At 45.3% G+C, this 24,198-nt stretch overlaps 1 protein-coding gene across 1 annotated transcript in view; it reads left to right on the plus strand.

Annotated features, from left to right (window-relative positions):
* The window catches only part of MYO5C (myosin VC), a 116,446-nt gene that overhangs the window by 45,030 nt on the left and 47,218 nt on the right, over positions 1-24,198 (plus strand). Inside the window, exons 13-25 of the mRNA XM_070044919.1 lie at positions 1,397-1,522; positions 4,657-4,740; positions 6,635-6,769; positions 7,279-7,376; positions 8,278-8,364; positions 8,817-8,928; positions 9,706-9,917; positions 12,264-12,429; positions 13,776-13,922; positions 15,808-15,972; positions 17,204-17,297; positions 20,432-20,495; positions 23,173-23,353. Coding sequence (XP_069901020.1) covers positions 1,397-1,522; positions 4,657-4,740; positions 6,635-6,769; positions 7,279-7,376; positions 8,278-8,364; positions 8,817-8,928; positions 9,706-9,917; positions 12,264-12,429; positions 13,776-13,922; positions 15,808-15,972; positions 17,204-17,297; positions 20,432-20,495; positions 23,173-23,353 — 1,671 coding nt within the window. The remainder of the gene's footprint in view (positions 1-1,396; positions 1,523-4,656; positions 4,741-6,634; positions 6,770-7,278; positions 7,377-8,277; positions 8,365-8,816; positions 8,929-9,705; positions 9,918-12,263; positions 12,430-13,775; positions 13,923-15,807; positions 15,973-17,203; positions 17,298-20,431; positions 20,496-23,172; positions 23,354-24,198) is intronic.

The following is a 24,198-nucleotide window of genomic DNA, read 5'->3' on the forward strand; positions in this document are numbered from 1 at the left end:
TGAAGCTGTTGCTAGGTGTATATATAGAGTGGACATGGAAACAACAAGTGACTATACACCAGTTGTTAATGACTAATAGGAACTGAGTTTTCTCTTACTTCCTGATTCCATGAGTCACCCACTGGGAGGTGCAGCTGAAAAATCAACATCATACAATTGACAAAAGAGTCTCTAGAAATTTTCCTATTATTATTACCCTCTGGGAGGAACAACTTCACAGTGAGTCAGCCTAGCAGTGTCCTTTGTCAGGCCACAGGAAAAACTAATCCCTAGGACAGTATTCATTCTTTTGGTTTAAAGGTTATATTTTAACGTTTAAACACACATCTTGTTTCTTTCCCAAAGATTTATTTTTACCACCCCCAGCCCCAAATGCTTGTAATGTTGAAGACTTACTGGTATTTTCTCCCTAGAATTCTCAATTCCATGGTTCTTCTCACAGATTAGCCTTTCTGGTGCCACCTACGCTTTAGCCCCTTCAGTGATGTAAGATTAAAAGACAGGCATCAGGGCCAAACATTCTGGACTGATCTACTGGGGGCAGGGTGCAGAGGCCAAGGTAACCTCTAGGAATATTTGTACCCACTCTACAGAGTCATTCCCTATATGGAATATTAGATTCACAGAGTTCAGGCTGAATGTAATTGATAGCTTCACAATCACCAGTATCAAGAACAAGTTTTGCATCTAGCTTAGTTTAAGTAGGTAAGATCTTAGTTCAAGGAGGTAGTTATTAACTAGGCAGTAAGACAAAACAGCTTTCTTCCTGAGGCAGGGGGTGGGGAGGACTACATTTGGGTTCCAATCTTCCCCCATTTGACCAAGAATAAAAATCATGTTCACATAATTTTGGGAGGAAGAAATGTTAAAATACTGCCAATTTTGCAGAAATAAAATCCTTCATTCTTACGTCATTATGTGACCGTTTCCTTTTCATCAATAACATTTTGTTCTTCTAAAAGAGCATTGATGGGCTTCCCTGGTGGCGCAGTGGTTGAGAGTCCTTCTGACAATGCAGGGGACACGGGTTCCTGCCCCGGTTTGGGAGGATCCCACATGCCGCGGAGCGGCTGGGCCCGTGAGCCATGGCCGCTGAGCCTGCGCATCCAGAGCCTGTGCTCCACAACGGGAGAGGCCACAACAGTGAGAGGCCCGCGTACCGCAAAAAAACAAAAATTAAAAATAAAATAAAAATAAAAGAACATTGATGTGTCCATTTAAATATCACTGTAAAGAATAAGATCAAAGACAGATTTATGCCTAGAGTTGCATTTGAAACAGGAGCCTCTCATGTAGAGCAGTTCACTCTGAGGTGCAGCTCATCTTGGTTTTTTAGAATTAGCGCTTTTCCTCCCCTGTTTTCTTACTTGCTATTTGGTTTGCTTTTCTCTTCCAGTTACCACATGGGACTGATGAAAACTGGCTTCAAAAGCTGTATAATAATTTTGTCAACAAGAACTCTTTGTTTGAAAAACCCAGAATGTCAAACACATCCTTTATCATCCAGCACTTTGCTGATAAGGTACAGTGAGAGTTTGGAGCAGTGCTGTCTGCCCCTGGCCCACAGCTGTCTCCTGGGAGGAGCAAGCAGGCCAGGGACTTTGCTGGTCAGAACCATCACGCTTAGCATGTAGCTTTGATGAAGGATACCTATGTGTATGCACGCGCGTGTGAGCGTAACAGTTCTTAATTTGTCTTTATCACAAAATATATGCATTTCAGTCGTACTGCTTTAAAGATAAGCATGTTGCCAATGGACCTCATTTCTGATTTGGGGCTTATTGTGAGTTCATTAACCTTTTATCAGTTTATTTTCTCCGTGATATTGCTATAATCAAGACAGCATAATTGTTTCCTACATTGAAAGGAATATCTTTTTGTTGACCCTTTCTTATTGTCATAATATATTTTTACATTGGTAACAGAGACTGACTCAAGACGATGGGTTTTCTAAGTGATCTTTATTTTCTTTATATGTCTCCAATTTCTTATGAAAAAAATGTTTAGTAAAAAATAATTTTTTTTAATCAAATTACGGAAAGCTTAGGAAATGGAAGGAAAAAAAAAAAGAAAATGTACCACAACCACCTGCCCTAAACATGCTTTCTCATCTTGCTTTCCTTCCTTAAGGAAACTCCTGCCCTCTGTGTTATTGCCGGGTTGGGTGTTACTCCAGTGGCTTGGCCAGCGCCTGGGGATCATGGGGACAGCCTGTACTTGCCTGTCCTAGAGGCTATTGCTGTGGGTCAGTCTGCTGGTTGTGCCTGAGTGTCCACGGGGGCAGTGGAGGGACAGCCAGACAGACAGCTATAATAACCTTTGTGGGCCAGAGGAGCAGAGTTAAATGTGACCGCCTTTTAGTGCTTGGAGTTTTTCAGATAGGCTCCTGAAGAGATGCACGTGAAATGAGTGATGATATATCAAGTTATCTTTTCTAGTTGCTGTCCTTTATAATTTCACAGTTGTGATCCCAAGGGGAAAAAAAGGATCAGACTTCATGTAAAGCACATATGGGATTTACTTCAAGAGACCCTCTCTATAGTACATGGTGTCTGTACGTTTCATTCTTGTCACCTGGCACTTCCAAGAAGACCCTCTTAAAAGAACTAACAGCGCAGCATTTTGCGTGTCCTATGGGTGGGTGAGAAGAAACCATACACACTGTAGGGTCAGCTTAGGTTCTCAATTTCATTAGCCAAGGAAATAAAATTGTTTTGAGAGCAAGGCAGCTGTGCTTAGATGCAGAAAATCAGCACACTTTGCCATGGTCCCCAGTGCCCCCAACAGAGGCACTCAGGTACCTGCTACCCTGTCCCTGCAAACAGTCTCCTGGGATTGGGAAGGCTCTATATTTGTTACTCCTTTGCTCGTTTATACTGGTGGCTCACACACCAGCCTGGAAGAACTTATACAACAGTCCATGTGCTGTACTCACAAGGGCGTGTTTCCAGACAGCCAGCGTTCCTGGTTCATAACCCGAACTGTGCACCAGGAAGGACACTTTCCTACCCAGGGGACAAAGCAGAGTCCTTGCCCTGGGGTCCCTGAACACCCTCTCTGCCTCCACATTCCAGCACCCCTGAAAGCCTGTTTGTTCACAGTTTGTAAATTTTTATTTTTTTATTTATGAAGAATATATATCACATTTTAAAATATATACTCCAGAGATTTGGCTATTGTAAATAGTGCTGCAGAGGACCTAGGGGTGCATGTATCTTTTTGAATTCGTGTTTTTGTTTTCTTCAGATATATACCCAGGAGTGGAATTGCTGGATCAAATGTTAGTTCTATTTTTGAGGACTCCATACTATTTTCCATAGTAGCTGCACCAATTTACATTCCCACCAATAGTGCAGGAGGGTCCCCTTTTCTCCACACCCTCACCAACACTTGTTATGTGTGGTCTTGTTGACTATTCATTCGGACAGGTGTGAGGTGGTATCTCATTGTGGTTTGGGTTTGCATTTGCCTGATGATTAATGATGTGGAGCATATTTTCATGTGCCTGTTGGCTATCTGTCTTCTTTGGAAAAATGTTTATTCAAATCCTCTGTCCATTTTTTAATAGGATTGTTTCTCTTTTTGGAGGTGAGTTGTAGGAGTTCTTAATATATTTTGGATATTAATCCCTTATTAGATATATCATTTGCAAATAACTTCTCTCATTCAGTAGGTGGCCTTTTTGTTTTGTTGATAGTTTCCTTCACTGTGCAAAAGCTTTTTAGTTTGATGCAGTCCCATTTGTTTATTTTTGCTTTCGTTTCCCTTGCCTGAGGAGACATTTACGAAAAAGTATTACTAAGACTGATGTGAAAGAGCGTACTGCCTGTGTTTTCGTTTAGAAGTTTTATGATTTCAGGTCTTACATTTAACTCTTTAATCCTGACTGCCTCCTTTGTCGTAGATTAATTGCCCCTAAAAGTGTGCGTTCTTTTCTGGGCTCTCTGTTCTGCTCTGTTGATTTATGTGTCTGTCTTTATGCCAGTACAATACTGTTTTGATGACTGTAGCTTTGTGATTAACCAGAGATTTGAATGTTTAAGCAGCCACCCTGGATATGTTGTTTGAGGGATTTGAGAAGCCTTATGAATCAGAAAGGGCTGCATGGAGGGTTTTTCTAAGCCAAGTTCAATCAGGGCAAACACTGACCCACTCTAAACCTGACTCTAAGGGGTTTGTGGTCCTGGAAGGTTTTGTGATCAGCTGGTCAATTTTTCTTTCCTTTCTACCACATTAATGCTGATTCAGGAAAACATTTCTGTTTGACTCAAAGGACACCACTGAGCTTTTCTCCTCCTCCTGGTGGCTTCAAAGGCAAAGGGAGCCCTAAGCCAGGTCTTCTTGTATTAGCTGCACATGTTACAGGGAAAAAACAGTCACCTGGGGCCAGTGGGAACTAATGGGTGAGTGTAGAGTGACCAGCGGCCAGTGAGAAGTCCAGGCAGTGGGAGAGCCTGGCGCTTTGCATCAGATGACTTATTCCCAGCTTCCTAAGCTTTCTGTAATGGCGTTGCTGTGACAAACAAACTGAATCTCTTTTTAAAACATTGCCTTTGTAGCCCCTTCATTAATCTTTCTTTAAAAAGAAAAGAAACCTGTGGTACTTAGATGCTGTCTGCATTTGCCTCTTTGGAACTAATTCCTTTCTTTGCATAGGTAGAGTATAAATGTGAAGGTTTCCTTGAGAAGAACAGAGACACCGTCTATGACATGCTGGTTGAAATCCTGAGAGCCAGCAAGGTTTGTAAAGCCCTAAGAGGTGGTTAATGTTATTCATTGTGTACTTGACGTGGATCTGGATGTGTATCAGGAAAGAGTAAGAAGTGTGTGTGTGTGTGTGTGTGTGTGTGTGTGTGTGTTAACTGTCTTGTAACAGCGAATTGTAGCTCCTGCATACAAAAAATGACTGTTTCGGAACTGGCACTAAAATATGTTTCTAGCTTCTGAAAGCATGCACATTTCCACTATATGCAAAATCAGAAATCAAATATGCAGATGACAGAGACGAAGGACAGATAATACAATCATTTAAAGAATCATAATTCACATTTTGTTCATTCACTCACTTATAAAGCACTTATCATGTGCCAAGCACTGTCTTAGATTCTGGGGATACAGCAGTGAACAGGGCAGACAGGGTTCCCGCCCTCATGGAGCTCACATCCCAGAGGGAGCAACATACCTTACACATGAAAGCAAGCAATGGTAGGTAGTGCCAAGTAAGTGCTCAAGGAAAACCAAAGCAAGATGGAGTGCTGCTCTGCATATGTGAGCTCCTTGAATCCACGGTTCTGTGTGATGAAGTGTCACCGTAAGAGTGACTTCTGGCTTTTTCTTTTCCTCCTTAAACATTTCTTTCCATTTAAGAATTTTAAGAATTCAAATTCTTAAAATTTGAGAAAAAGGATATTTCATACACAGTCCTTCATTTTTTATGAAGATTTGGTTATCATATTTATTTTCCTTCTTTTAGAAGGTCCCCAGTCCTTTGCTGATGCTTAAGTATTTTTTTTCTCTTTTTTTAAATTTTATTTTATCGCAGTATAATTGCTGTACAATGTTGTGTTAGTTTCTGCTGCACAGTGAAGTGAATCAGCTGTAAGTATACATATATCCCCTCCCTCTTGGACCTCCCTCCCCACCCATCCCACCCATCCCACCCATCCCACCCATCCCACCCATCTAGGTCATCACAGAGCACCAGATGCTCAAGAATTTTGACAATTTCCCAAATGAGCCTGAGCACTTCCCACTAATGGTCATAAGTAAATCACAGGCCATGGCAACTTCAGTTATTAAAATTGATTTATGACAGAGAATTCAGTGTAGAAATAGCCTGTATCTGTGTACAGAATTAGTTGACGTATTTCACCAATTGTTTACCTGGGGTCCAGTCTGGAAGAGGGACACAGATCGTGGTGAGGCACAGATGGGTCTCTGCACTAAGCCCACAAGCTGTCAGAGGCCTGGGAATTTCAGATTCGCTTGTTCCACAGGGGCTACAGGATGAATCAGGCAGGAATTCTCTCCCAGAGAAGATTCTCAATGTCTGATTTAAAAGAAGAAAATACGAGATCTTCTCCAAGAGGGAAGATAAGACATTGAAAGAAATAAGTGATGCAAGGTAGAAAATAGTGAGTGTCTTAAAAGAGGTACAGATCAAAGATTAGGGTAACTCAGAGGAAGTTGGGATTAATTTGCGCTGGGACACCAGGGAAGTTATTGTGAAGGGGGTGGGGCTAGAAAATATTATTATAGCACCTTGAGTAATGGGTAGGGTTTGGATCTGCAGGGATGAGAACATGGGGTTAGGAGGGAGGAGATTCCAAGTGCAGAAGCAACGTGAGCCAAGGCGCAGAGGGAGGAAGAATAAATGCTTCTCCTGTTCTGACACTTGGAGTGATACCCACATACAGACATTCACATGCTTTCCCTTCTGCTCCCATTCCTGGGAAAGAAACCGTCAGTCATCCCGAGTGAGGACGACCCCCCTGTGGAACTGAGATTTGGCCAAGATTGTTCCTTTACCCCCCTACTGGTTTAGACGTCGTTGTTGTGACCATTTCCTTGATTGTTCCAGCTAAGGACTGTGGGCGAATACTTTTGACATTGAAACCCTCTCTGTTCTTCCCAGTTTCATCTCTGTGCCCACTTTTTTCAAGAAAATCCGGTTCCTTCTTCACCTTTCGGCTCAGCGATCACAGTTAAATCTGCAAAGCCAGTCATCAAGCCAAACAACAAGCATTTCCGGAGCACCGTGGGGAGCAAGGTACTGAGAGAGTTTTCTGAGGGCGAGGGGGCTGAGGGCAGGGAGCCAGGGATGGGTGGGACCCATTCCGGGCCTGGACACGGGCACTGGGTTTCTTCAAATCTGTTAATATAAATGCAAACTCAAAAAAAAGTAGTAGTTCATCATCATAGTGCCTCGACCTCTAAGGCTACACGCATCTGAGCAAACCATATGTTTGCACAGTAACCCGAGTCACTAAAGTCCTTTGCTGTTTGGGAGTATTGGATGGAGAACTGCTCTGTCCACAAGAGCAGGATATGCTGATAAACCCAGTCACAGACTAAAACCTTTCATAATAGGTGTTTATGCATGAAGTTAACTTTTCCTCTTCTTGAGTAACTTATCAAGGTTGGACCTTTTTTTTTTTTTAAACATCTTTATTGGAGTATAATTGCTTTACAATAAGGTTGGACCTTTTTTTTTCCTTTTAACCCGGATCTAAGCATTAAATTTCAGCACGATGTTTGTCACCTGACCTTGTTTCCTAGTTCCGCAGCTCTCTGTACTTGCTCATGGAGACCCTCAATGCCACCATGCCCCACTACGTTCGATGCATCAAACCAAATGATGAGCAATTGCCCTTTGAGTAAGTGTTCTTCTGCAACAGAGTGGGGAAGAAACACCGAGGAAACGGTTTCTGTCGTGATGTTGGAGAATTTGCTTGCAATTGTCGTGAACTTTACTGTTTCTCGGTTTTTAAATGATTCAGAACAAGCCTGCCCTCTACATATAATGTTAGCACAACCCCTCTGGCTAAGCCGTCTCATCTCCGGGATTAAGCAAAAGGGTTAGATTTGAAAGAATTATTCTACAGCTAAAGCTTACGCAACTGAGAAAGCCAGAACATTTTCCCTGATGGTAAGAATTTGTATGTGTTTGCAGGAGAAATGCTGTAGAGGGGTCTGAAGTTTTGTCTTCAAACATGCCATGAGGCCTTACTTAGACTTGTTGTCTGGGGCCCCAGGGAAAAGGCCCAGACCCACGGTGGAAGTTATAGAGAGCCTCTTAGCTGACTCAAGCTGAGAGGTGTCTAAGGGAGTGGTCCGTCTGGAGGTGGTGACTGTGTCCGTGTGTCCTCAGAGGGTCAGGCCTAAGCCAGAGGGCCACCTGTGGGGTGTCTTATAAAGGGAACTCAGCAACCAGTAGGCGCTGGGACGGGTGAGCTTGGACATTTCTTCCACTCTGGTTGTCATTCGAAGCTCAGCCCAAAGGCCGTTTCCCCACAAGGCTTCTCGCTGTTGCCTCCCTCAGTCAGAATCAGCTGCTCCTTTCCCCGTGTCCTCAGTGAAGCTTTCTGAACTGTTTCACAGAGGTGCTCTCTTCGTTTGACGTGCAACACGTATTTATTAAGTATCTGCTGGGCTCAGGGATTACACAGGCCGGTCTGCTGCCCAGGAGCTCACGGTTGGGGCAGGTCCGCTACACTGTTCATGGGCCTGTTTATCAACTGCGATGGCTTAACACATGATCAGATCGTCTTCTTTCAGGTTTGACTCCAAGAGAATTGTTCAGCAGCTGCGAGCCTGTGGCGTTTTAGAAACCATTCGCATTAGTGCGCAGAGCTACCCTTCTAGGTACGTTGTCAGTTCCTTGTTTGGGGGGAAAAGTGCCCAACTTCAGGTCTGTGCTGAGATCCAAGGGAGGGGCTGCCGCGTTTTCATCAGATATGTTCATAAGGTGTCCCGCTGTGCTGTGGGAAGGCCAGATGAACGAGCACCATGTGAGACAGAGGCCACCGTCCCCACCCTCACACCCCACCCTCATCTCCGCACTAGTGAGGGTCGCCCGCTGCCTCCCCAGTGCCCCTGAGAAAGGGAGCTGGAGGGGGAGACAGCTGTCGGAGCGGAACGTTAACAGGAGGCATCCAGGGAGCAAAACCATCCAGGTGTGCTCAGGTGAGGTTTGTGGGCAGTGGGTCAAACATCAGGGTCATTGTCCCCAGAACAGTGGCAGGTACGCCCTTGGGGTCCACAGGCAGCATGCGTTTCCTCCGACCCGGCTCCTTAGGTCTGCCTTGACTTTCCAGGTGGACGTACATCGAGTTCTACAGCCGCTATGGGATCCTCATGACCAAGCAGGAGCTTTCATTCAGCGATAAAAAGGAGGTGTGCAAAGTCATTTTACACAGGCTCATCCAGGTCAGTCCTGCTGTCTCCTGGAACCACGGGCTCGCAGACACTGTCCTCATCTCTGCCTCTGTCTCAGGGCTGTAACTGTGTGAATGCCTAAGCAGAAAGGAAACGTGCCCCGCGCGTCTGTGTGCTAAGGAGATCAGAGCAGACCTACTCATGGGGCATCATCTCCTGACAGCAGGAGTCACCTTGAGGGACCCGAATTCAAGCCCTGGCCTCCACCGCCACCGTGTCCTCCTGTCCTGCTGTGTTCTCTCACAGCCTAGGGAGCTTCTGCGGGCCAGGCTTATGTTACACAGTCAGCTAGACGGTCGCTGAGCCGGGGGTTCCTGGTGTGGCCCTCAGTGTGGACTTAGAGGTTTGCTGAAGCCATGACTTGTGACAGAAAAGAAGTGGGGAAGCAGTTATCATGGCCAGGAAGGGGTTGGTAAAGAGAAGCCAAAGGAAGACAGAAACCAAGCCTTTCCAGGTGCCTCTGCTCTTCTGTGGAAACCACCTATGAAAGGCTGGAGCTCCCCGGCAGCCCAGCCAACAATGCACACACCCCTTCCCACCCCACAGACGGATGCCTCACCCTCAAGTCCGTTTCTTCCCCAGAAAGAAGCTTTAAACAAACAAGGCAAAATATAAACCTCTAGGTCATAATCAGAGCTTTTCTGCTTTATGTCAAAGAGATGTCAGAATAACAATGTTGTGGCATGTTTGGATCTCTCAACATCTTTTCCAAGTACTATAGAAAATCTGAAAGATTTTGTTTCTGATTATGTCATTTTTCTCTTCCAGGATTCTAATCAGTACCAGTTTGGTAAAACCAAAATTTTCTTCAGAGCAGGGCAAGTGGCTTATTTAGAGAAACTCCGGTTGGATAAACTGAGACAGGGTTGTGTTGTGATACAAAAGCACATCCGTGGCTGGCTCCAGAGAAAAAAATTCCTCCGAGAGAGACGAGCGGCCCTGATCATACAGCAGTACTTCCGGGGTCAGCAAACCGTGAGGTATGTTGGAACCAAGAAGACGTGTGCCATCATTTGGCTTTCTTCGCAGTCCCCTCGGGGGGCGGGGCCTCCTTTCTCCTGGGACCCAGGTGCAGATGCGTCCCCCCGAGGTGGCCGTGAGCCTCCAGGTGAGATGGGTGTGTCCTCGGGGGCAGGTGGTGCTGACTGCCTGCTGTCCCCACGTGGCAGAGGTGACAACCAGGACCCTGAAGAGGGGAAGCCCTGATCAGCGTGCTGCTGAAGAGGGTCAGAATTCCTGGTGAGACCCGGTAGAGGGGCTGGGCCGCTGGTTCCTGGGAACCGAAAACACCTAAGGTGATCAAGGTCCAAGTGAAGCCTCAGAGTAAAGACACCAGTGACCAGCCTGCCTTGCAGGTGGTGGGGCAAACCATGCCTGGGGGGGACCATGGCAAGGCTCTACCCGCAGGCACTAAACCCCTGGGTGGGGCTGCCTGAGTGGAGGGCAGTTCCGCCGGCCACGCCCACCCCGCCCCTCCTTGAGTGCTCCCAGGAGGCCATGCTGGCCTGGCCAGCAAGACGGGCATCCCTCCTGGACAGCACTTTGCGGTTCTGTGTCTGCCCTGCCTCCCTCCTTCGCTTGCTCTGAGGGGAGTTGAGGGCGCAGGTGTTTAAGGGTCAGGCTGTGTGGCTCAGCCTCCCTTGTCCCAAGCTTGAGCCTGACCTCCAACAGCATCTGGGCTTCTGCACGTGGCTGACACACCACAGCCTTCATCTCGACACACCCCAAACTGGACTCGCCATTCCACCACCCTACCCCCACCCCAGCCCACTCTTCTCCCAGGCAACCATCTTACACAGAAACACAGCCAGCCTTGCCCTCCCGAGCCTCTGGTGTCAGTTAATAGCAGCAGTCTCGAGGGCAGGAAACTCCAGAGTTAGCTTCTTCCCCAAACTCATGCTCCCTTTCCATTTGGGAATCACCGTGGCCTGGGATTCTGTTCCCCACTTGCCTCTTGTGTTTGTCCCATTCATTTCATTCCTGCACCCGTGCCCTGGACGAGGCCTTCATCATTGTTTGCCTTTCACTCTACAGCACAGCCCTCCACCTGCTGCCTTTCTCTCCCATCTTCCTAAAGCAGGGCCTGCCCTGCTCCTGCTGTGAATGCCTCCAGTGGCCCCTGTTTCCCACAGAAGAGCACTCAGGTTTCAACGTGGTATTCACGTCCGCCCATGGCCTGGATGCAGTTATAAGCATGGAAGCTCTGTGGGGACAGGGACCATACTTGTCTGGTTCCCACTGCATCCATCCGTAAGACCCAGCACAGTGATTGTCACATAGTAGGTGTTCTGCTCATATATATATATATATATATATATATATATATATATATATATATATATATATTTTAGTAACAAATTGTCCCCATCTATCTTTCTCACCTCACAGACTACCAATTTTCTCCATGTGTCTTACATTCTAGCAATTCCAGACAAATTCCCTTTTTCTGCATATTTCAGGCACTGTTAGGCCTTCATGCCTTCACTGGTCCCTTAGTCTGAAATGCCTTTTCCAAACTTCAGTGTCTACAGAAATCCTACTTTTCCATTAAGGCTGGCTGACATCTCAGCTCTTCCCAAGCAGAATGATATTTCAATAAGATCTCTCTTACAGATCTTTTAGTAGTTATTTTACTTTTCTTCTTATCCCACTTGACCATTTCTAAGTCCTTCTGTTTCATGAGGTTGCAAACATTGAAGGTAAGAACTTTGTGTTCACCCCCAGTCCTTCAGATAGGTCCTTCGAAAAACTTTTTCCGTAAGGGCCAAATATTTGGGCTTCTGGGGTCATGTGGTTTCTCACGCAGCTGTTAAACTCTGCCTTTGTAACGTGAAATCAGTCATGGGCATTTGTAATTAATAGTTGCAGCTGCATTCCAGCAAAAGTGGACAATAATAGGTGGGAGGCTGCAGATTTGGCCCCCAGGCCGTAGTTTTCCAACCCCTGATCTAGAACCTCCAGCGTGATTTCCCACAAGAATGACTAGAGGAATGAGCAGGTGCAATGCCAAAGCACAGTTGTGTTGTCACGGTCTCTGTGGGTATGTGAGTGACAGTGGGGCGATCGGCCTGAATGTGAAGAGTGTGGCCGTTCCCACGTGGTGCTTCGTTCCTGGAGCAGGTCCACGTTCGGATCAGGGTGGAAAGGAGAGGTAATGACACTGATCTTGAGTAGACGTTAGCATAAACCACTTACAGCGTTTAATGTGTAGATTTGCACAACATTTGAATATGCCTTAGTTAAGAGGTGTTGCACAAGCTTGCCCTCTGGAGTAGGTGTCAATGCCCTGTGGGTAACAGATTTACTCTGCATTCTTTTAAACCAAGGAAAGCTGTTACCGCCACAGCCTTAAAAGAAGCATGGGCAGCCATAATCATTCAGAAGTACTGTCGTGCGTATCTTGTCCGCAGTTTGTACCAACTGATTCGCGTGGCCGCCATCACCATCCAGGCCTACACCCGAGGATTCCTGGCGAGGAGGAGGTATCGAAAGGTGCGGCTTTCTGGGATGTGAATGTCTGTTCGTACATGTCCACCACAGGTGGGATTTGGTTATTGTTTCAAAAGTCTAGGTAGGAGAACATTTGCAAACGATGCTACTGATGAGGGATTGATTTCCAAAATATACAAAAGAACTCGTACAGCTTAATATCAAAAAAACCAGCCCAATCAAAAAATGGACAGAAGACCTAGATCGACATTTCTCCACAGAAGGCATACAGATGGCCAGTAGGCACATGAAAAGATGCTCAACATGGCGAATTATTAGAGAAATGCAAATCAAAACTACAGTGAGGTATCACCTCACACCCGTCAGAATGGCCATCATTAAAAAGTCTACAAATAATAAATGGTGTAGAGGATGTGGAGAAAAAAGGAGCCCTCCTACACTGTTTGTGGGAATGTAAATTGGTGCAGCCACTATGGAGAACAGTATGGAGATTCCTTAAAAAATTAAAAATAGAGTTATCATATGATCCTTCAATCCCACTCCTGGGCATATATCCAGAGAAAACTCTAATTCGAAAAGATACATGCACCCCTATGTTCATAGCAGTGCTATTTACAGTAGCTAAGCCATTGGAAGCAACTTAAATGTCCATCAGCAGAGGAATGGATAAAGAAGATGTGTGTGTGTGTGTGTGTGTGTGTGTGTGTGTGTGTGTGTATACAATGGAATATTACACAGCCATAAAAAAGGCCCATCCATGTTGCTGCCATTTGCAGCAACATGGATGGGCCTCTAGATTATCATATTAAATGAAGTAAGTCAGACAGAGAAAGACAAATATCATATGACTTCAGTTATATGTGGAGTCTTTAAAAATGATACAAATGAACTTATTTATAAAACAGAAATAGACTCACAGACACAGAAAACAAACTTAGGGTTAGTTACCAAAGGGGATAGCAGGAGGTGGATAGATAAATTAAGAGTTTGGGATTAACATATACACACTACTATATATAAAATAGATAAACAACAAGAACTTCCTGTATAGCACAGGGAACTATATACTCTATCTTTTAATAACCTATAATGGAAAAAGAATCTGAAAAAGAATATATATATAGGTATAACTGAATCACTTTGCTATACACTTGAAACTAACACAGCATTGTAAATAATTACAGTTATTTACAATGTAAATAATTGTCATTTACAATGTAAAAAAGAATCTGAAAAAAGATAGGTAATAGTGCTCTGTGGGTTGATTACAAGAAATTCATATTTTACCCTGTAGGAATATTTTGGTAGTTTTATCTCCCAACATTGGAAGAGTTGATGAGTAATACAGTAGAGACCCAGTTTGCATTTCACAAAATCTTGTTTTAAAGATGCTGGAGGAACACAAGGCTGTGATCCTTCAGAAGTATGCCCGGGCGTGGCTGGCCAGACGCAGATTCCAAAATATCCGACGATTTGTGCTCAACATTCAGCTTACTTACAGAGTTCAGCGTTTGCAGAAAAAGCTAGAAGACCAGGTAGGTGTTCCCAATGCATCTTTCATATTTACTTTTTCTAACAGATATATTTTGTTCTGGCCCAGTTCCCTAGCTATGCTGTTGATGAAATTCTTTTAAGGCAGGACAGGAAGAATTGAACATAAAATTTTCTCTACCATTTGAGCCACAACCTTGTCCCCTTTAGCGTGGGTTGTGCGTCTGCGTTATATGTTAACTAGATCCTCTTAGAAGACACAGGAAAGCCTACCCACCCCCTCCTCCCCAAAAAAGCAATTTCCTCCTGGTGCCAGCAAGGTAGCTGCTTACGAGATAACTTTCCTTCCTTAATCCTGTAAAGGGTCACAGTGATCCACTACTTGTCTTGTTGGACTACGTAAACTGTCAATATATTACTTTGACGTATAGCCCTTTGTCTTAAAAACTTATGTAACTGTGCTTTGACCTCTAACAGGCGGAACAGTGCTCAGAGCTTTCTGAAAGATTGTCTCCTGGGTTATAATCCTCAGGTTGGCTCGAATAAAATACTTTATTTCTTTTTTAAATTGAATATTGATTAATTATTATTTTTTTTTGTCAACACTGTTAAGATTTATGCCCATGTTAGGAGGTTCAAACAGTTTACGTGGACCAACTGAGCTAGGAAACAGAAGCGCACTGTGAAGGGCTGATACATGTGGTTGTGTAGGTTGCGCACTGCACAAGGGCACCTGCCCAAGAGAGCAAGTGGGGCTGAAATCCATTCTGGCTTCACTTGCCAGCCCATGTGTCTTGGTATAAAGCTGTACTGCTTTGAGGCATGGGTGCCTTTTTCTAATTTGCACAAAGATGCTACCTGCATGCCAAGCCATGCTCCCTCAGGGCTGCACTGGCCCAGAGAAGTTGCCGTTTTCTAACTTGCCCAAAGGTCCACGTGGTCTAGCTACAGCCCTGCCAAGTTTGGGGAGATTCCCCATACCATTCCCATTGATAGGAAAAAACTTCATATACCCTCAACCAGTGGGAGAGAGCTGTGGAATATGCAGTGTCCAGTTCTATGAAACATACTCCTGCATCTGTCTCAAATAATACTGAGATTCTCCTACAATAAACTTTAAACTTAGCCCTAGGGGTCGTTGGTGAATGGATGAATGTGCAGACAAGAAACTTTAGGTTTTGATAGTTTCCCCTCCTTGTGCTGTTGTGCAGCAGGCCTGCATGTTATATAGCTTGTGGAGAACAGCATTGAAAAACAGCCCTGGCCAAGTGGGAGCAGGGCCTGTGGGAGTGTCCACACTCCCTGAGCTCCTTTCTAGGTGTTCAAGTGCTTAGGGCTGCCATAACAAGCCAGCACAGACCGGGCGGCTTAAACAACAGACATTTATTTTCTCACAGTGCTGGAGGCTGAAAGCCCAAGATCAAGGTGTTGGCAGCGTTGGTCTCTTCCGAGGGATTTCTCCTTGACTTACACATGGTCTTCTTCTCCCTGTGTGTGTCTGGGTCCTAATCTCTTCTCATAAGGACAGCAGTCATACTGGATTAGGGCCCACCTGTATGACCTCGTTTTACCTTAATTACATCTTTAAAGACCCAATCTCTAAATACACTGACATTCTGAGGTACTGGTGGTTAGCACTTCAACATGTGGATTTGGGGGGATGGAGGGGACACAGCTCAGCCCACCACATTAGGGCTGTCCTGGAGCTCCACAGTTGGACTAAAAGAGCCACCCACTCAGGAAGGCATTTGCCTAACTAGCTCTGCGTCCCTATCTTGACTAGGTTGAAGGTGCTCATACAGGCCATTGTAATGATAACTGTGGACAGTGTAAAGAAACCTCCGATTTAGATGAGAACTTGTGAGGAGCAAATGGAACAGCTTCTTTATTTGGATAAACCCCTAAGTATAGGATGTTTCTTTCCTCTAGAACAGAGAGAACCATGGGCTGGTGGAAAAGCTGACCAGCCTGGCTGCTCTTCAGGCCGGTGACGTGGAGAAGATTCAGAAACTGGAATCAGAGCTGGACAGAGCAGCCACCCACAGGCAGAATTATGAGGAGAAGGGGAAGAGGTACAAGGCTTCCGTGGAAGAGGTCTGTGCTGGAAGTGACTATGGGCATAGGTTGTGAGTCGTGCCGTGAAAGAGATCACAGTGCAGCATTTTCCCACAGAGTAGACTTCTGCAGAGCAAATCAGATTTTGCCATTGGCTTCCATTACCGAAGAGAGCCTGCATTTTAGGGGAGGAGAGATCTGAGGCCTGGAGTCCGGGTGGGGGCAGAAGAGGAGGCTGATGCTTCAAGAAGCACAACATAAGGTTTCCTCTTCCTTTCCACGTTTGTAAAGTGATGAAAGGCCTGAGAAAGAGCCTTGGTCAGATGCTTCCCTCTCTTCCAGCATGACCTTGATCTCCTGTCACTTGTCCACCTGGTGTGCATCCTGGAAGCATCGTCCCCGGAGCAGCAGTGCAAAGCATGGGCAGGTTTTCATCTCTGTGGTGTAGTAAAAAGAGCAGTAGACATAAAACCCAGATATCCCAGGCTCAAATCTTCTCTGGGCAGCCTTGGACAAGTCACTTACCCTCTCTGAATTTTGGTTTCCTCATATGTAAAATGGGAATAACAAAAAGGGACTGACAGAATTATTGTGAAGATAAAATTGTCAGATAAAATAATTTAACCAACTGACTGTCAGAGAGCCCCGCGAAAGCGTGAACTGCTGTTTTCTAAGCAGGTGGTCTTTATTAGCGTCCGTTCTGCACCTTCTGAAGTGCCACAGCACCCACCGTAGTGGCAGCCTGGAGCCCCAGGGCATCCCTCTGCCCTCCCCGCGACCAGATGCCTGGCTGCACCAACACGGCTGCTGGCATCCCCCTCACTGCCAGTCACCAGCCATCAGCACCCAGGGGCCCCCAGCTGCCAGCCCAGCAGGCACTTTACAAGAGAATTTAGGTCGTGATCACACATCCTTCCTGAGTCTCAAAGTGTGAATCCACTTTATATCATAAATTTCTTATATTAAGTATATAAATACCCTGGCCAAGAAAAAGACAGAGAAGTTTCCTTGACTTTGGGAAAACCTTGGATTTGGTTCTTTCTCCTTGATTTCAGCCATTTCCGGGCGAGGCTGGGAACTAGTGTCTGTCGAAGTCACATGGAGCCCTTGCACGTGGAGCTAAACACAGCGTCTTGCAGTGGGCTGGTGCCGGCTGTTACCTATGGATGGGAGCCGAGACCAAAAAATACTAATTTAAAAATATACAGGCAGTGGGGACAAAACTCAAAGCGAGGTTTTCAAAAAAGCATTTTTTTCTTCCCTTTGCTAGAAATTGGCAAAGCTTCAGAAGCGTAATTCAGAATTGGAAATACAAAAAGAGCAAATACAGCTGAAGCTTCAAGAGAAGACTGACGAGTTGAAAGGTAAAGCCCAAGGTGACCCGACACACATTCACCCGTTCACAAGTCCAGTCATTCAGAAAATAGGTACTGGGTGGGAACTGAGTTTCAGGCTGGACCAGGAGGCTCTGGCATAATGAGAAAACTTTCACTCCACAGAGAATAACTTTATTTAAAATCGTGGCAACTGTACCCTACAGATTCATCCGGTTTATTTCCATCTTTTGTTGGAGCACAGCCGTCCCTGTCTCAGAACCTCCTGGGCCATTTACAAAGTACCGATGGGTGGGCCATCAGCCTGGAGCTGTGATATCAGAAGATGGGGTGGGGGAGTGTAGTGGGTGGTGGTGGCAGGTATGGTTCAGAGTCTGTTTTTTTTTTTTTTTTTTTTGCGGTACGCGGGCCTCTCACTGTTGTGGCCTCTCCCGTTGTGGAGCACAGCCTCCGGACGCGCAGGCTCAGCGGCCATGGCTCACGGGCCCAGCTGCTCCGCAGCATGTGGGATCTTCCTGGACCCGGGCACGAACCCGTGTCCCCTGCATCAGCAGGCGGATGCTCAACTACTGCGCCACCAGGGAAGCCCCAGAGTCTGTATTTTTTTAAAACTTGTAGTCATCCTGATGCATTGTCCAGGGCAGTGTTGGGATAATGTTTGTGGCTTACCAAGCATCTGCACTCAGATTTCAGCTCTGTCCAGGTTACTTAGTCTAAGTGGTACCCAGGTCCTCTGCCACTGTCCTGGTCCTGAACAAAGGGCCCCGCTTAGCGCTGAGCTACATCAGCCCTGAGCTGTCAGATGCAGGCCCTTGGGACCAGCAGTAACACTTTCCTTTGGAGTGTGGAGCAGCCATCCTTAGCCTAGCTCTGTCCATCTGTACTTGTCCGACTCAAATTCTAATTGCAAGCCCTTGCTAAATCCCAGAAAAGGCAGCAGGAACGTGAGCCAAGTGCTTCCTCACCAGGTAGTTTAAATCACCACGCTGGATTATCTGTCGTGTCCAGGAGCTATTCCTTAAGCTCCAGCGTGGGGGCAGGGGCGCAAGGGTTCAGGCCTGGGGACCTAGCACACACCTTAGGCCCAGCTGTTGGGGGATGTGCCAGCATCTGGAGCAGCACTAAGCCCTGGGCTTCGGGTCAGAGTGCAGGAGAAGCACATGTCGGGAGGAGGAAGTAAACATCCTGAGACCTGGCCAGCAGAGCAGGCAGGGTGTTCCGGTGATGCCCATCCTGCTGCACATACTGTGTGCCCTGCACCCTGTCTCTAAGGGCTGATGACGTGGGTGCTGGGGCCCACGTACGTGGGGGTGTTGGACAGGAAGAGGTTAGAGGTCTGGGAGTAAACCTTGAACTCGAATTAGGGAAGGGCTTTTTCATTACAATCCATTCCTCTTGAGTGTTTGTTCTTCTTTCTAACTTCTTTAAGTGGAATTTCCCACAAAACATTTTAAATTCCCACACGTATGTCCTGAAAATTATATATTTGACAGCATTGACATGTTTGAGTGGGTAATTTTATAACTCCTTCTAAAAAGTGCCTGGAAGCTTTCACACCCCCATGTTTATAAACTGCTTATCCTGTGGGTCTCCCTACACATGGCAAACTGAGTTTTACGAAGGCACCAACTTCCACTTAACTCTTGTGACGTGGGACTCAAGGATATTATCGAATGCTGTTTCCCCTTTTTGAGATTCCACCTTGGGCAAAATCTCATTGCTTTGGGGAAGAAAGTCCCACTTGGACAGCCTCTTTAGCCCATTTGCAAATAGCCCAAGATGGCAGACACCAGAATTGAAGTCAATTCTGTGAATGAATTAAACACTGAAATTATACCGAATACAGTATCTTCTAAATTAAAGCTTAAGCATTTTCCCTAGTAGTTTCTGGATGACTCATGACATTCTGAAGCAGTCATTTTGATTCAGGGACATTTTACACTGCATTAGACAAACTATTAAACTGTTGGCTTTTTTTTTTTTTTTTTAAACAAAGTCATGTGGAGGATTACTATTGTCACCTCATCCCTGGGCTCCCCCCGGGGCAGGACTCAGAAATGAGGTAGAACTCAAGGACGAGGTGTCAGCTAAGCACATATCGGGCTGTCAGGCTTTGAGGGGCTGCATCTGTTAATCCTGTGCCCATTCTGAAGGGCACACATTGGGCATGTGGAGCTCTCCTAAGCAGACACTGTCTTGAACCCCAGTGATTGTTTCCCAGTGGTCAGGTGCCCACTTAACCTACACCTTGTGTTGGATTCCTGTATTGTATTTAAATGCAACAGTGGCTTTTTAGACTTCCTCTTCCCCAGATGAAGACAGACACTTTATTATTTTCTTGGTTATCATGAATGAGTGATTCTCCACCAAGGCCCTTTGGTTCCCACCCACCCCCACCCCCCGCCAGGGGACATTTGGCCAAATCTGGAGACATTTTTGGTGTCACAGCTAGAGCAGAGGTGCTACTGACCTCCAGTGGGTAGAAGCCGGGGATGCCAGTCAACATCCTACAATGAGCAGGATGGCCCCCTCTCCACAGCAAAGAATTATCTAGCCCGAAGCATCAGTAGTGCTGAGATTGAGAACCCCTGTCATAAATTGATCATCTTCTTCCCAAAGGGTTTCTGTTTATTTATTTATTTTTATTTTTTTTGCGGTACACGGGCCTCTCACTGTTGTGGCCTCTCCCGTTGCGGAGCACAGGCTCCGGACGCGCAGGCCCAGCGGCCATGGCTCACGGGCCCAGCCGCTCCGCGGCATGTGGGATCTTCCCGGACCGGGGCACGAACCCATGTCCCCTGCATCGGTAGGCGGACTCTCAACCACTGCACCACCAGGGAAGCCCTGTTTTTTTTTTAATAATAATATTTATTGTCTCAAAGCCAACATATCTATTTTAATAAAGCAAATGGTATTCAGACCAATAAAAGTACTCTGAAACTATTCATAGATTCCAACATAACAAATTTGTGAGGGTTATTATTTTGAAACCCCCTTATCTATTTCTAACTTATAAAAAATGACATTTATACTCTCATCTTAAGTCCCATTAATCATAAATACCACGTGATTATTCTTACATCCTCACTTTCTTAAATGTGCCATGAAACAGTCAAGGCATTGCTTTGCGGACATATTTCAAAGGTATTCATTCTCCTTCACAGAAAAAATGGACAACCTCACCAAGCAGCTCTTTGATGATGTGCAGAAAGAAGAACGACAGAGAATGTATGAAATCTCATTTGTCTTAAAGCCACTGCTTTTTTCCCTCTCTGCTCTTTTCTGTTTTGCGTCTCAGCTTGCAGGTAGCAGATCACAGGTACAGGAGAGCAGGGTGTGAATATTTTTAGGAAGTGAGAGATTCAGCTTTGAGAGAGCTAAGTGCCCAGTGTGCACCTCTCAGACACTGCACAGGTTCTGGAGTTGTGGGCACAGTGGACCTTTATTGCCAAGACAGTGAGAAGTTCAGAGACTGCCACCTCTTCATCTTCCATCAAGTCCAAGGATGAAAATTAGTGCCTCTTAAATAAACCTCCCTTCCTTCCCCTCACCCCCCACATTGTATCTGTAAACTTGACTCTTGTCTCAGGTAGTAATGTGTGTAACCCACCTCACACAAATTAAGACAGGTCCCCATGAGCTTGTACTGTACCAGCCCTGCCTTTCCTGTCTCAGTATCAAATCCTTTGCTAAGGTCTAGAGGCTCCAGTCTGTGCCCCCCTCTCTTAAGAAGTCAACTCACAGGCTTTTAGATCTCCAGGTAGGGATTCATGGCAGGGTGTTGGGGAGAGATGGAACATTCTTGCATATCTCTGTCCAAGGCTAAAAGGCACAGGGCTGCCTGGGTGGCAGGATATACAGCTTCCCTGTGAAGTTAGTTAGCAGAAGAACCTGGGTCTGGATGAAGAGGGCAGGATGCTAAGCAGTTAGGGGAGGGAGTGTCACTGAAAATCTCCAAGAGTTAACAGATACATAGAGTGTTTCATGATCCTACATCTGTTTTGTTTGTTGTTGTTTTTTTTGATGTATCGTTGATTTATAGTATTATATTAGTTTCATGTGTACAACATAGTGATTCAAACTTTTTATACATTGTACTCCATTTATAGTTATATTAGCTAATATTCCCTGTGTTATATAATATATCCTTTTAGCTTATTTATTTTATACATAGTAGTTTGTACCTCTTAATCCCCTACCCCTTTCTTGCCCCTCCACTTTCCCTCTCCCCACTGATAGCCACTAGTTTGTTCTCTGTGAGTCTGTTTCTGTTTTGCTACATTCATTCGTTTTATTTTTTAGATTCCACATATAAGTGATAACACACAGTATTTGTCTTTCTCTGTCTGACTTATTTCACTAAGGTATTATACCCCCCAGTTTCATCCATGTTGTTGCAAATGGAAAATTTTCTTTTTTATGGCTGAGTAATATTCCATTGTATACATATGCCACATCTTCTTTATCCATTCATCTGTTGATGGACACTTAGGACACTTCCATATCTTGGCTATTGTAAATAGTGCTGCTGTGAACATTGGGGTGCATGTATCCTTGTGAATTAGTGTTTTCATTTTCTTCGCATATATACCTAGGACTGCAATTGCTGGGCCATACTTACATCAGTTTTTAAATAGGGATAGTTAACTCTTTACCTTGAAAAGTCTGTTTTTCAGTGAACTCTAAAATCTAGGATAGAGGAGCTCAGCTATTGGCATCTGCTGGTGTTCTGGGGCCACTTAGGAGTGATCATTTCAAGCAGGGGCTTGGAGAGCCAGCCTGAGGCCAAGTCATTTTGACCCCTTTGCAGTCCTCATCAGCCCTCACCTGCAGCTCCTTTTGGTCCCTGGTCAGCTGACTGGGGAAGACTTGGTCCTGTCACAAACCTTGAGAGGCTCAGAGGTGCCACAGTCAGTGGGCATACTTCTGGTCAGTTTAGGCTACACGTCTGAGATTCTCTTTACATAAGATTTCTGGTTGCAATTTGCTTCTTCAAATGTATTTTCCTGGCCTCTTAGGAGCACTGTAGTTTTTTTTTTTTTTAAGTCTGAAAACAAAGTTTAAAAGTTTGTTAATACCTGTAAGAAGAAATGAAACAAAAACCTATTGGGCATATGACTCTCTTCCTCAGGATTTTCCTCTTTGTGCTATAAAAGCAAATCATAAAATGGACTGAGTTGACAGCCCAGCAAGTGGGAAGATGATTTCTTAAACTCACAGAGCGCCTAGGATGGCTTCAATTCCGACTGGGCCCCTGTGAGCTATGTAGGGCTGGTCTAGGCTCTGTATCTCTCTTCGGTTATTTTTCTTGGGCTCAACTGAGCAGTCATCGTACAAGGAATTGGCTTTCTGTGGCCTTTTGGGCACCTGGGTTTGCTGCAGTTTATTCTAAGATGATTGAAGAGCTGAACCCTTTCACATCTTAAATGGCTATTAATTTAGTAACCATTTAACTGGTTTAGGACTAAGTATTAACTTGTTCAGGACTAAGCCAAACTGCTCCAAGGATCCTTGGTTCGAGGCAGGGGACAGGACTTAGCAGAATGTGCCACGGTCTTTTCTGAGTGAAGTGGCCCCTTTAGGGGACCACGTGGGACCGGGGCGCCTTGGGGGATACACGACCCCCAACAAGCATTGAGTCTTTACGTTTAGCCTCCCTCTCCTGCGCGTCCTCGGAGTGACCCCTGTAGAGCCACAGTTCTCTGATCAGAAGGTGTAAGAAGAAGCTGCCTTAACCTAAGGGGACAGAAAGCCGTCTGCTAAACAGAAGACCATTGTCCTCACAATAGGTCTTAACTTGGCTCTTCCTTTCGGAAGGAAGAGCCTCTTATCTTCCAAATGGTCTGTAGTTCTACTTCAGGGTAAAGCCTTTAGAGACGGTTCAGAATTTTCTTTTGCTGCTTAGACTTCTTGAAAAAAGTTTTGAACTGAAAACGCAAGACTATGAGAAGCAGATCCGGTTTTTGAAAGAAGAAATGAAAGCTCTCAGAGATGAGAAGATGCAACTGCAGCATCAGCTGGAGGGAGAGCGGGTCACCTCTGATGGCCTGAAAGGGGAGGTGGCCCGGCTGAGCAAGCAGGCAAAGGTAGGAGCTGCTCACCCCCCACAAGCTCTTTGGCTGACTCGTCTGACCTGCAGGAGTGGGAGGAACTTCACATCCCTGCAGGGTCAGCTGACAGTACCCATGTGAGGGCAGAAAGCCAAAGGACCCCGATTCCTCCAGTTCTTCTAAGTGTAAACTCCCCCGCTGCCTTTGACTTAGCAATACTGTTTTTTTATGTTTTAAAAGTCAGCTTTCTAACTTTGTAAAAATTACATTTACATAAAGTTGTTCAAGTATGTTGACCCAGAGAATACTTCCATATTAAATTATAAATTGATGTGAATCCCTGTTATATAATCCATCATGTTGTATATCTGGTAATACCGGTATTAAAATTAAATGACCATATCAGAATCTTCCATTTTAAAGTGTTATCAGATAATCTACACAAGCAGTGGTCCATGCCTGGACGATCAAGGTTTTAACTAAATTCCTTCCCCATTGGAAAATACAAACCTGTTTGTCCCTCCCTTCTTCAAGGCAGACCATTTTAGTGTAAGGTTGGAAAGCTTTTAAGCTTCCACTAGATATGTGAGACACATGTTAGTAGAAAATTGTTATGATTACACAGATATCCTCTGTAATCATCAAGGAGTACCCGTGCATAGTTTAGAAGATGTGTCATGGAATCGTACCTGGGTTGCCTCTGAATTTCTTAGCAGAACTGCCAATATTCTCTGGGCCCTAGTCTCCTATTATTTGAAAGTAGTAGATTGGACTGTGGAATCTGGAAGGACCACATATGCCTATGAGTCCTGCATTCTTAGCAGCCACATAAGACTGATGTCAATCTGGGAGTCACGTCATCTGGCTGCAGTCTATATCTT

Source organism: Globicephala melas, chromosome 2, assembly GCF_963455315.2.
Source record: "Globicephala melas chromosome 2, mGloMel1.2, whole genome shotgun sequence".
Taxonomy (NCBI): Eukaryota; Metazoa; Chordata; class Mammalia; order Artiodactyla; family Delphinidae; genus Globicephala; species Globicephala melas.